General features: G+C 44.2%; 1 protein-coding gene across 4 annotated transcripts in view; it reads left to right on the forward strand.

The window, feature by feature from the left end:
- NTRK3 (neurotrophic tyrosine kinase, receptor, type 3) overlaps positions 1-14,085 on the forward strand; it is a 620,856-nt gene that overhangs the window by 166,058 nt on the left and 440,713 nt on the right. For all 4 annotated transcript variants that reach the window (XM_006885182.1, XM_006885180.1, XM_006885181.1 and 1 more), the window contains exon 4: positions 2,067-2,135. In XM_006885182.1, coding sequence (XP_006885244.1) covers positions 2,067-2,135 — 69 coding nt within the window. The remainder of the gene's footprint in view (positions 1-2,066; positions 2,136-14,085) is intronic.

Below are 14,085 nucleotides of genomic sequence, written 5' to 3' on the forward strand. Positions count from 1 at the left end.
GAGAGAGAGAGAGAGAGAGAGAGAGAGAGAGAATATGAATGTATGAATGTACTCTTGGGGAAAATCCTTGCCTCAGTCTCTCTGGTGGTCTCTGCAGGTTCTCTGACATTCTCTATGTGGTATCCAGCTTTCATTCATGCTTGCTTGCTTCTGTGCTGATCTGCTTTTTAGGTCTCTAAAGTAATCAGGCTCTCAGGCTTTCGGGGAGTAACTTTTGCTAAAAAAGGCTCAGAAGGCAGGAAAGGGCAAGAGAAATGGAGTGGAAGTGGGGAAGCCAGGGAAGAAGTGGAAGAGTGCTCTTTCACTGAAAAAATCGCAGCCAGTATCATGAAACAAAATGTGTATAAATGTTTGATTGGAAGTCCCAAGTTGCTATATTAATTAATACTCATTCAAACTACAATCAAAACAATAACAAAACAGAATGATTAGGTTTAAGACACACCCTGAGTGGATGCAGGAGCTCTGGTGCCATGATCCATAGGGGGTTGTACGCAACCCAGTGGCTGGGCCTTTCTTGTTCGGATCCACTAGAAGCTCCATGGGGAAGAGTTGGCCGTTGCCTCCCAGGCAAGATTTAGTTTCCAAAAGTTGCTGGAGGGTCAGCTAGGAGTGGGTTCTGACTTAGTGGCAACAAGATTGTATGCTGACACTGCATAATTAACATGACAAAAAACAATATCCCCAAATAGGATTATGATACAGGTATAAACTAAGCTTCCTTCAAGTCAGTTCTGACTCATGGACTCCATAATGGCTCCCAGGCTGTAAATCCTAACTGGATAACTCTTCTTTCTCTCATTGAAGCTGCTGGAGTTTTAGAACCATTGACCTTTCAGGAACACAATTCACTCCAGCAAAGTGAGGTGGCATATCTCCCCTCCATTTATCCAAAATCACGCTCCCCAGTTCCTTCCTTCTTGGTCACCCTTTGGCCCCTGTGGTCTTACCCAAGCCTTCACACTTGCTATTTCTGCCCTCCAGAACCTTCCTCCCTAGCACGCAATGACTCACCCTCACTTTTGCCTCATCTCAGTTGCTACCTGCTTAAATTACGTACTTCCCGGTGTCCTGTGCAAAGTCATTTCTCCTGTCAGTTACTTAGTCACTCTGCTCATGCCCTTCCTTCTGTTCCCAGAATTCAGTTGGGGTATATCCTGGGGGCACCTTGCCTGTGTGACCCACCCTCTTGTTCCTCAAGGTGGCCTGTGCTGCTGCAGAAGGTCATCTAAATATAGGTGCACGTGTCAGTAGAAGTGTGCTCTTTTGCATTCCCTACCTATGTATTGGTTAGACATGGATAGGCAAGTGACTGTGTGCGTGTGCATGTGCGTGTGTGAATAGGTACTTACCTAAATGGAGTCAGCGTCACCATCCGTTTCCGTCAGCAGATGAGTACATTGTTCCTGGGGTGCCTCTTCAAATTCTAGCAGTGCCTAACTCCTGCCTTTAAGGGCTGTTACTGCACCAAAAGTTGTTTGTTGGGCCTGGCAAAGTAATAACCGTGGGCGTGTTTCTTCTTTTATTCCCAAGACTAATGGTTGCTCCTTTCCCCTGTACACTCTAATGAGAACAATTAAATCGCCATTAGGAGGAGAACAGAAGTGTGAACAAAAGGCTGATGTCTTGATCACTGATGGCCACGTTTGCTGTGGGAGGGACCCACTGGAAGGAACTGGAGGTGACTTGCTGGGTTTTTCTGACCTGTGTGACTGTTAAGTGGGGCTCAATGGCTCGTGGAGCCCAAAAACTCTCTGTCCTTCTCTACAAGGTGATGTTCCAAAAAGCATCTCAGACTGTCATTGTGGGTACAGGCCATTGGGGAATGACCATGATAATGTTATTGTTTCTTTGATCAGTATAATCTTGCCTTTTCAAAGGCCTCAGAATTGTCTCCAAAGCCGATCTGTGGCCTGAACTCTCTGCAGATGTATCTTTACCAAATGGAGCTGAAAAGAACAACAGAGCAGATCTGGACTCCAGCGCTGTGAGCAAGCTGATGATGGGGGAGTGTTATTTTATGTTGGGCTGTTCTTTGATTCTGTCTCTCTCTGTTCATCTTTCAGAAACCTTTCCAGTAACCGGCTCACCACTCTGTCCTGGCAGCTCTTCCAGACACTGAGTCTTCGGGAATTGTGAGTTCTGTTTTGAAGACTTGCCGAGTTAGTGCTTGGGATGGGAGAGGTACCAGGAGTGAAGCCACTTGACGGTGCACAGGGTACTCCCAGAGGTTACCTGGGTTGGAGGACCACGCAGGGTTGGGTGACTTGGAATATACCAGGTTCAGTGAGAGCTGGAAAGGCCATCCTGTAATGTTACTTAGATTCCTCTTAGGGTACAACAAATTTTAGAAGACAGCAATCTCACTTCATAAAACCTGCTTCTGTGGTCTAGAATGCAAAGCCACTGCCATCCAGTCGATTGATTGTGACTCCTGGGAACCGTCCATGGGGTTCCGAGGCTGTAGATCATAACAAGAGGAGAACAACTCGTCTTTCTCCTCTTACCAGAGGCTGGTGGATTCACACTGCTGATCTTTCGGTGACAGTTCGATACCTAATGTGCTGCTCTACTAGGGCTCCTGGGGATCTGTAGCAAACCCCACCTCAAGCCACTGCTTTCCAGTTGATTTGGAGATTTCTAAGACTGGAATTCCTTATGAAAGGAAACTGCCTGTCTTTCTCCAGCACAACAGCTGGTAGATACGAACCACCAATCTTTTGCTCAGCAGCCCAGCACGTATGTGCTGCACCACCAGGCTTCCTTCATTGCAGTGGCCTGGTACCATTGTGTTGCCTGCTAATACATATAAGACAGTCTCCAGTGGTTAGAATCTGGCAGTGACTCCTTGGGGGAAAGATGGACCAGCTCCTCCATTAATATTTACAATTTCAGAAACCAGACGGAGGGTCGCTATGACAGTGAGCCAATATCAGCTTCATGATAGGTCTTGGAGATTAGCTCTCTCAGATGATCATAACAAATGACCATAGATAGGGATTTAAAAGAAATTTGTTGGGGTTTTTTTTTCTTTGCAGTTGTGGAAGCTTCAAGTCCAAAGTCAGATGGTCTTTGCCATTTCTGTTTCTTCCTTTTTAGTGCTCCCAGGTACTGAGAAACCCTGATAGCATACTGTGCAGTGTATTGGTCTGCTAACAGAAAGGCCAGTGGTTTGAATCCACAAGTTGCTTTGTGGGAGGCAGACAGGTGGTCTCTTCCTGTAAATATCTACAGTGTTGGACGCCCTATGGAAGGTCACCATGAGCCAGACTTGCCTTGAAGGCTTGGGCTTGTTCTTGTTAGGCATTTCTTATGTCGTTGGCTCCCGGAAGACTCTCTTCATGACATCGCTCTCCCCTGGCACATGCTTGCCTCTATGTGGTAGCTGCTCCTTTTTAATAACTGAGAGTGATTAAATTTAGGCCACATCTTCTCATACTTACATAGCCTTATTGACAGAGAAAACCCTATTTGCAAATGGGATCACTACACACAATTGGCAGAGGTAGGGTTTCAGCACATATTTTGAGTACGCATAATTTAATCCATTGATGATAACAAATAGCATTGGTTAACGTATTATAAATAATACCCATAACATATAATTCATAAATTTCCAGGTTTGATTTAACTTATGTGACTTAGTCTTACCATCCAGACAGTCATGGATGTGGTATATTCCCTGCTTTCTGCTGTTAAGGATTCTCAGGGTTAGAAAAGTGACTCAGCCATGATTGTGTTGCCAGCAGTTGGCAGAGGCCAGGCTTGAACCAGCCTTGCGCACTTCAGATTGCATGTCCTTGTCACTACTCATGACATTCAGTTTCCTTGTCCTGAGGATGGGCATCCAGAGGAGGGAGCAAGGTCACATATTTAATCAGTATGTGGTCCAGTTAGCCTTTGTTTCATTCCAAGACTAATCAGTGCCTATCTCAGCGAGACATTGTGCACAAACAAATGTTGGCTGGATGAGTGAGAATTTGTGACTCCTTCTGGGAAAAAAACTCCTGTTGATGTATGAGTCATCAGGGTCATCTCTGTGCATGAAGGACAGCTTATTATGCTGAGGGACTAAATCAGAGAATAAGCTGGAACAGAATTGAGGCATGGATGAAGTTAGCCAGGGTTCCAGAGACACTGCTCATGAGTTCGCTTTTGCTTTGGTGAGTCAGTTCAAAATCCACAGAATGAAGATTTCACTCCAGGATGTACTGGTTCTGGACCTGTGCTCATCCTGGCCATCTGGCACCTTCCTCCTCCTCCACGTGACAAGACCTGAGTTCATGCATTAGTCATAACCTCACATTTTCAGGTCTGGCTGAGAAAAAAAAATCGGCCGGGGGAATATTTATGCCCAGCCTTGCCATGAAGGAAACTCTGATGGTGTAGCCTATGCCAGCTACAGCTCTGTCTGAGAGGAGATCATGGATTTGAACCACTGACCTTTCAATTAGTAGTCAAGCATATATAAAGACCTGAAATGATAGGCAACGTTAAAGATCAACAAAAAGATACCCGAACGCCAGGCTATACTAGATGAAGTGTATTCTTTATAGATAAACATTATAGAGTATGTAACCTTGACTGTTATGCTAAACTATTTCCCATCTTCCTTTTTATCCTTATTTTTTACTTAGAGGTAAAGGAATAATACTGCTGTGACTACTTTAGCATTGATTTCTGACCTCTTGCTGTGTGCCACACCCCATGCCAAAAATCCTTTTTAGCTCTGTGCATTATTAAGTGTAATCCCTGTAACAATTTTCTGAGATGTGGATTTTACTGCTACTTCACACTTGAGTGCATGAAGGTGCTCAGCACAGTTGAGTGTCCTGTTTGAAGTCCGTTACTCATTAACTAAGAAGTAGACTGTGGACTCAAACCCTTGACCATATGCTAACCAAGTTCCTAACCTTTTCAATCTGTTTCTAGTGCATGGATCTACTCTGTAGCAATTCTCAGAAACTATGTAATTGTAATTCTTTTCTTCTCTCTCTTAGGGTTTTGGGTGGGTTGGACTTTTTTTTTTTAATGGTAGTAAGTGCATACACATAAAAGAACATTTGCTATTTTGACATTTTTTTTTTTACGTGTGCAGTTTGGTGACATTAATCATGTTGGCCATGCTCCACAGCAAACACCATTATCCGTCTTCAGATTTTTCTCTCACCCTCAACAGAAACTCAGTGCTCTGTCAGCAGTGAGCTGCTCTAGAGCTGCTCTTGGGTCTGGGCCTCAGGAGGCTGGACTCCTGGGGACTACTTTTCTTGAGAGTCTCGCATGTGCTCCTCCAGGGACATCTGTGATATGGAGACCATTGAATTATTGAGAAAGCATTCAGTGCTCCTTCTAAAAAAAATCATTGGATGCAAAATCAATGGTGTGCTGGCCTGGTGACCTGTTCCGTGGAGTTTTAGAAACAGTTGTTCAGTAGATATATATTTAAAGAAAATGTCAGATTTCTCCCAGAGGATCATGGGATCCCGCATTCATCTCTGCCTGCAATCGATACACCCTGAGCTAGATGTGACTTATGGGGGGATGAAGACATCCCTTCCAGTGTGAGTCAGCGTGTGAGCGCCACCAGAGCCTTGGAGTATTTTATTTCTGTCAGATGGTTAAATAAAAAAGAATTATATTGAAAAATAAAGAAGCCCCCCTCTAAGGAGCAATCACCCTACTCGGGGTCTATTTTTTGAAAAAGAATTGCATGTTGAACGTGGAATATTTATCTTTTGGCTGGAGGGGCCGCACATTGGCTCTTAGCTGTGGGTATGATTAAAATCCAAACAATCCCAGTGCCTGGCAAATGGAAGAGAGGGCAGCATTTTCTTGTCCGGCTTCCTGATTAATCCACATGGCACCATCTGCCATGAGCCATACAGTCTGCCAGGATCTGTCCAGTGGGGCCTGTGGGCTGTGGCATAGGGACAGGCTGGACATTGCCGGGAGGAAGATGTCCTGGAGGAGGAGGGACAGAAGGGAGGAGTCTGTGTGCTGTGACCCAAGTGTGAGGGTTCAGGTGACCTCAGGAAGGAGTAATGATGCCCTCCCAGAAGGGTCAGACTTGGGTCTCTTGGCATATTTCATACAGTCACTGTGTCATGCTGTGCATACCACCAGACTTTCTCCTCAGGCTCTGTTCTGGAAGAATTGATACTGTTGAGATACTCCAGTGGCAAGACTAGGTATGGAAGGGGTTTCACTAGCAGAGAAGGAGGCAAGAATCTACATACAAGGTCTGTCTCTTGCACGTCACTCTCTCCCTCTGTTACTTCATCTAATCCTCAGAACAATCCCTTGGAGGACATGCTATTAGAACCAGTTTTACAAATGAGGGATTTGAGGCTTGGCCAACTTAAAACAACAGGCCCAAGATCTCATGGCTTGTAAATGGTGACTCTGGGAGTTGGTGCTAGAGTTGTTAGCTTTACCACCATCCTGGCTGGCTGCTTCCAAAGACCATGTTGTCTCCCTTCTACAACTTGGCAACATATCCTCCATGCTTAGCTGCTTTTTCTAGAATCTGATCTCACAATGATGATTCCCTTGAGAGGAATTACAGACAATGAGCGGGGGTCGGGGGGATAGTTACCATCTCCAAGCTCTGGCCCCTGACAGAGCCTTCATTTATGGAATCTCATTTACTTTTCTGTATCACTAGCTAGGATCATGCATTTTCTCTCTTTAATTCTGCTCGCACATTGGGTAATGTTGATAATTTGTGAAATTTGAACAAGCTGTCGGGTCTGTTCCAAATCATGGAGACTCCTTGTGTGTCCCCGTGGGACTACTCTCCATAGAGGTTTTACCAGCTGTAATCATAAGAGCCCTGGTGGCATAGTGGTAAGAAATTGAACTGCCAACGCAGAAGTGCAGTAATTGGTTGGATCCACCAGCTGCTTCACTGGAGGAAGCTTCCCAGTCTCCTCCGGTGTGATGTGTAGCCTCTGTAAATGTGCTGCAGGGTCAGGTGGGGCCTGGTTCTGACTTGACAGTACACACAATGGCAACATTAGTCTTAAGGATATTACTTCCATAGCACTGTTACATGGACTCAAGGACTCAAGCCAACTGCAAATCTACTTCCTTAAGAAACTTACCACTTCTATGGCAGTGTTAAGTGGATTCTGGCCATATTCTTGCTGCCAGATTAGTTTGTGCACATTAGTTGTATCACCCAGGTGGTCTTGGTTGACTATCTCACCCACCACCTCTTGCCAAGTCACATTTGCTTCTCTAACCGATCCAAATGGGGAATGTCCTTTTAACATGGCTGTGCTGTTTCAGTGGCATGGAATTGAGGACATTTGACTTGAGCTTGGAATTTTGTGGATATGGCAAGATGACTAGTTTTGGTATTGTTTGTTCCCCACCCCCAACCACTTGACAAGGGAAGACTAGAACTGTCTAGAAATCAACTCTAGAATCTAAGAGTTTACTTCAGGGATAAAGACTGAATGAGAAAGGATGGAAATCTGGATTTGCTCAGAGCCCATGATTTAGCTTAGATAGTAACAGGGACCAGAGGGTAGACCCCTACAGCTCAGAAACTCTTCTGACCCTTGGTGTGTCTTGAGCAGGCCTTTCTTGATACCATGCATGCATAGAACTAAGTGATTCAAAGAAATGGGAAAGTTTCATTCTCTTAAAGTGATAATTATTTCCAGTGTACTTTTATAATTTTAAATTGATTTGGTAAAAATATCAGCTTACTGTTGAGGATCTAATTGGACTGATTCTATTCTGTCCTGCTCCCAGAGTTGGCTGTGAATTTCCAAAGTTCTAGAAGTAATTAGGCAATAATGTTATTACTATAATAATATATAAGATATAATATAATAAAATAATATATAATAATATTTTTTTGCTTCTTTGTCACTGCTTTTAATTCACAAAGCATGTTAGTGTGTGTTATCACAGATCCTCACAGGAACTTGTTGATGGAGTAGAGTGAGCTCAGTAATTCCCATTTTATAGATACTAAGATGGAGCTTTGGAGAATGAAGTTACTTGCTGTGTTAGTTTCCTGTGGCTGCTGTAACAAAACTACTCCAGTCTTGGTGGCTAAAAACAGCAGTGGTATATTCTCTAATGGTTCTGGAGGCCAGAGTCCCAGTTCAGGGTGTCATCAGAGCCACACTGTCTCGAGGGACCTTAGGGGGACCATTGTTTCTTGCTTCTTCCAGATCCTGGCGAGTCCAGATATTTCTTGTTTGTCTGGTGGCATTTCCCCATCTTCCGATGTCTCCGATCTCTCTTCCCTTTCTCTCCAACCTACACCAACAATTAGATTCAGGCTAGATTTCAGGAACCATTCTAGATCTAGGATGATATCATCCCATGATTCTGAATTGCGTTTGCAAAGACTCTGTCTCTAAATGGGGCATCACCCACAGGTAGGAGTTAGGACTTGGATATAATTTTATGGGACCACCATTCACCCTACCACACTGGCCAGTGGGCTCAACTCAGATCTTCCATTTATGCACTTAGTTTTACCTGGCTGTTGTTGTCAGGTGTCATCGAACATCTGACATTATGATTTCATAGCGACTCTGTGCACATCCAAGTGAAACTCTGCTGGGGTCTGCACCATCTTTCCCCGCCTTGGACCAGGGTTGTCTCAGGAAGACCTGTGCTGTTGCTCAGCCTGCAGGCTGCCTTTTACCTGAAGTGAGCAGGGCCGTCTGTCTTCATCTCAGTCTTTTCATTTCTTACCTCATGGCCACAGGATTGCCACCAACAGTGCTGATGCTGGGAGAAGAGTAGAAGACAAATCCAGTGCTGACTGGAGGGAAATCCATGTTTTCTAAACACCTCATCCTGGTCTTGGCTGATCTGCAAAGTGACCACACACCCATGCCACAGGGGGCTGGGTTAATCCTTGGAATGCCCTTAGGGTCCCCAGTTAGGTCCCAGGCAGTCTTAGGGCCAGGGCTGGGTGGTGGCAGACTCTGCCTGGAAGCAGCTGCTTCTGTGTAATTCATGGGCCACCTACATTATTGATAGCAGGGGCTGCACTTGCTTTAGACCCCTCATGTCTGTCCTGGAAACCACAGATGGAGCCTTCTGGGGTACAGAACTGCTTGGACTGAGGGAGGGTTCAGAAGGGCCCGACTGCACAGTCGAGAACCAGCTTGGCTCTCTTTGCTCCCTGTCCTCCTCGTCTTTCTTATCAAGATCTGAAGATGGTTGTGGATTTGCTCGGTGGGGTACCCAGGTTCCCACGTCCTAAGAACCCACATGCTTTCTGTTCTATGTGTGTCTTGTTCTCTCTGGGGAAAGTCTTGAGGGATGGGGGACAGCACCTATGTTTCCTTGGAGGATTCTGAATCAGAAGTGGGGACCAGCTCTCCAAGAGTATCCCTTGACCAAATCCTGCAATCAGGACCTGGAAAGTGAAGGAAAAAATGATAGGGTGAGGACATGAGAAAGCTGCTGCTGTGCCTGTGCTGGAAGCACCCTTGGACCCCACACACATCTTCCCAGTTACCTCCGCCGGCCTCAGGACTCTCAGGACCCCGTGCGTGTCTGTGGGTCACTGAGCAAATGAGGATGAGCAGGGCAGGCGGGCTGAAGACACTTGCAGCATCCCAGCCACGCCCTCACTCCTCCAATCCTTTCCACCTCAGTGGGTAATTTGTATTTTTACACCTACTTAATAATGAATGGCACAGCTTGTTAAGTGAGCGGCTGGGGAGAAAGAGGCTGATTTGGTTCTGTCTGCAGCTATTCCAGCATCTGGACCCTCATGTACTTTCCAACAGGCCTGCCAGGCTACTTGCTTCTGGCAGCTGCTCTCCATGAATCCAAACTGCTCCACCTTGTCTGGCCTCCCTTTCCCATCCTCCTGGGCCTTTGCCTTCACTTTCTGCTTTAACTGGGGAAGCCAACAATGGGGACTTCCTTATGCACCCCATTTACCGTGAGGATTAATTAAGTGAAGTCAAACTTGTAATGCATCTAGCATGTGGCAAAGACTTGCAAATTCTGTTGGTCCTGTTATTTTAAACACTCTTTATCTTAGTTATCTGGTGCTGCTCTAACAGAGATACCACAAGTGACTAAGTAGAAATTTATTCTCCTGTAATTTGTTGTTGTTGATAGGTGCTGTTAAGTACAGCCCATAGTGATCCAGTGAACAATGGATCTGAACGCTGACCTATCCTATACCATCCCCATCATCTCTGAGATACTTGAGCCAATTGTTGTAGTTAGGCCATCTTTTTGAGGGTTGTCCTCAGTTCTAATGATGCCCTCCCCTTTCCACTGTCTGTAGGTGGTAAGGGAAAGTCCTTGCCTCCTCCAGCATCCATAGACCCGTCATTCCCTGGAGACCTCTGTGTGTCTTGGCCTTGCCTGGTGTCAAGGAGCTTCCATTCTCAGTGACTGAGTCCAAAAGGATACACCCCATTCCTGATGATTCCTTTTGGCTGGTACCCGAGGTCTTTCCTGTCTCCATCCACTTCTTCCCTGGTTGTTTCTAAGAAGTTGAAAGATACAACATGCCGCACCCTGGAGAAACTCCCCTTATATCCAGTTAGGGCTGTGATGGAACTGAAGAATGTTGCATTCCTTCCACTTTCAATCCTTTTACAATTATATGTCTTATCAGCTCATAGGGGTCTTTACATAGTTTCCATATTACATTGTTGCATAATGTATTTTGGGGGGAGACAGTTCAATCTATGGTCTCTCTCTTTCTCTCTCTCAAAATATATCTTCCCTTTATCATTCTCTGTCTTGTTTTCCAACCTCAGAAGATTCTCGGCTAACCTCTGGGTAAACAGACACCTCTGAGGCTTCTTGCCCTTGCCCTTCACTTTTCTCCTTTGGGACTTGGCTTCTCTGACCCTGCTCTTCCCACCCCCCCATTCCTAATGTGTCTGAGTTCATCCTTTCCACTCATTTTTTTCCTGTCTATTTTCAATCAAAGGCACTTCTCTCCTCTGTTACTGTCCTGTCCTCTGGGTATAGAAAATCTTGAAGTCATTTTACCCCCTTTCTTTCTTCTACTAACAACAAAGTACTGAATACCCTTTGTCTCCCTGGATCCCTACTTGGTCCCCCACTGGCCACCCCAGCTTGTTTCTCTCTGTTCTAGATCTGTAGTAACTTAGAAGCTGCTTGCAAATGGTGTCTGACCTCACTGAGTTGTGGCCTTCAAAAATGTGCCAGAATGCTAACCCTAAGAAAATGAACAGGTTCATCCTTTAGAGGGTTAAACCAGGCTGCTCCTTGGAGACAAAGATTCTAAAGCTTCAGCTGACATACTTTGGACATGTTGCAAAGAGGAACCAGTCCTTAGAAAAGGATGTAATGCTTGGGAGGGTGGAGGGATGGCACAGGAGAGAAAGACCTTATGTGAGGTCGATTGATTCAGTGACTGGGATAATGGGGTTAGGTGTGTTGGAGATAGTGAGATTGGCACAGGACAGAGCAGGGTTTAGGGCTTTTGTACATAAGGTCGCCATGAGTCACACGTGACTAAACGGCACATAACAATAACAACAACTACAACATGCTATCATTCATAGGGTCACTGTGGTCTTCTGACTATTTGATTGCACCAAAGAATAGCAACTACCTGTGGATGCCATCCTGCTGGGGGATAGAGTTTTCTTTGTAGGGTAAATGTAGCTACATCAATAGAGGGTATGGTGTCCTAATTCTAATCACTTTTCATTTCTGTGAAGCAGCAGCATGGAAAGAGAGACAAGGAAGTACAAAGAAGGAAGATAGGTGGCATTTGCTGATGGCCATGAATGTGAGAAACACCAGGGCTAGAGAAGCAGAGAGAGAGAAAACCTGTCCTGAAACCTGTGGACTGATACATGAGAAAGTAAATTTTTATGGCTGAAAAGAAGGTCTGAGGCCAAAAAGCATGAAAACTTCAACCTACTAGTCTACATGGAAAATTTCAACCTGCTAGTCTACATGGAGCCTGAATGGGAATGAGAATGTCTCCTCTGCGTAGACATGACTATGGGTCTCAGCACCTATCTGGGTGCTTATGTGTAGATGAGATATCATCACTTTGGCTGACACTTTGAGGAAATGCCTGACCTACATAATTATATATGGTGACTGCATGACTAAGGCGTCCAAGTGGGTGTCCCCACCTCTTCTCTCTGGTTTGTTCCACTCACTATTGTCAGATTGCTTGTTCAATGCTACTGTGCTCTTACCATTGTCCATCTGCACTGGCTTCAGTGGCCCTGTGGGAATTCCAACCTCCCTGGTCTGGCAGGGTCGGTTCTCCACTGTCTGACTCCCAGCCATTTCCCGGTGCTTCTCCATACAGGCTTCCTTCCCTGGCCAAACTCTTCTTTCCTCTTTTCACACCTCAGCCCACAGTGCACCCTCAGCCTTACTGAAACAAATAGCAATCAAACCAGTTCCGGTCAGGTTGGCTTAAAATCATGATGGCCCCATGTGTGTCAGAGTAAAACTATGATCCATGGAGCTTGCTATGTAACTATCCTACTTGTGTGGGAATAGTACTGGCTCTTTCCTCAGGTGGTTGTGAGAAGCAGGTATTCAGTAAAGGTTAGATTTTTTTCCTGCCTTTTTTGAATAGTTCAGGATGCACAGAGAAGTTATGGGTGATTTTACACTAAGAGGACATGATGTAGTGATATTTCAACATTTTACCTATGCTGTTTTTTATTTTAATTTTTTTATTATACTAGTTTATTTACAAAATTCAAATACATTGTTTTAATTTTTTATTGTGATTTTTAACAAAAGTTTAACCTCAGTTTGCTTTTTATTTTTAAAATTATTCATTGTTGCATAATTTCCTCCCTCCCTCTAGTCCACTTTGCAATGCACCTTTTATTCAGTACTGTTGTCATACAAATGTGTAACCGTATATTCCTTTCAAACAGTTAGTTCCTTCATCTGTCCCAATGCATTCATTATTTATCTCCTCTTAGTTTCTCCCCCACCCACATATCAGTCCTGTTTTATAACAGGGGTGCTATGCAGTATTTGTCCTATGTGACAGATTTTTCACTTAGCATAATGTCCTCCAGGGTCACCTATATTGTGTAATATTTTATTAATTCCTTGTTTTTCAGTGCTGTGTAGTATTCTGTTGTGTGAATATACCTTAGTTTTTTATCCATTCCTTTGTTGATGGGCTCTTGGGTTGCTTCCATCTCTTTATATGTACTGTTTGGGTGGCAACTCTGGTTTCTTTAGGGTATATTCTAGTAGTGGGATTCCTGGATCAAATGATATTTCTGTTTCCAATTTTTTGAGCAAGTGCCAAATCATCTGTAGTGGTTTGCACCATCTTATACTCCCACCAGCAGTGACTCAGTGTTCCAATATCTCTACAACTTCACCAGCATTTATTGTTTGCTGTCCTGTTGAACTTTGCTATTGTTGCTGGGGTGAGCTCATATAGTTGTTTTTATTTGCATCTCTCTTATAGCTAGGGATTTTGAACATTTCTTCATATATTTGCTTGTCGTTTGTCTTCTTTCAGTAAAATGTCTGTTCCTATCCTGTGCACATTTTGCGACTGGATTGTTTACATTTTTCTTGTTGAGGTGCTGGAATATTCTGTAAATTTTAGATGAGTCTTTTATCAGATATGTCATTACCAAATATTTTTCCCCAGTCTCTGGCTTTCCTTTAAGATCCAAGCCTCACACCATCCACAAAAGCCAACTCAGGGTGGATCAAGGACCTAGGATTAAAAGCAAAGACTATAAACTTCACTAGAGAAAAGCTTGGCAGAATTCTAGAAGCCCTAATTCACAGTATGAACAGACTTCTAAGCATAATGAAAAACCTACAACCTATACTGTTTTTGTGGCCAAGAAGTATTGATTCCTTTCCCCAAGGACCTTGCTTCTCCCCTGAAGGGTAGACTACTTTAATGTATGCTTAACTATGTTAGAATTTGCCAGTTGTCAAAAATATTTTGGGTTTTAGTGCAACTAACTGCTCCCTTTAGGCACCAATAGCTTCATCCCCTTAATGATCCAGAAAGAGAATGGTCGTCTAGCTCAGGACACAGACATGCACATGTATTGGATGCTTTTTATTTTTAAAATAATAATTATTTTT

The sequence above is a fragment of the Elephantulus edwardii genome, unplaced genomic scaffold, assembly GCF_000299155.1.
Source record: "Elephantulus edwardii isolate Elephantulus edwardi_28Jun2011 unplaced genomic scaffold, EleEdw1.0 scaffold00041, whole genome shotgun sequence".
NCBI classification, from domain to species: domain Eukaryota; kingdom Metazoa; phylum Chordata; class Mammalia; order Macroscelidea; family Macroscelididae; genus Elephantulus; species Elephantulus edwardii.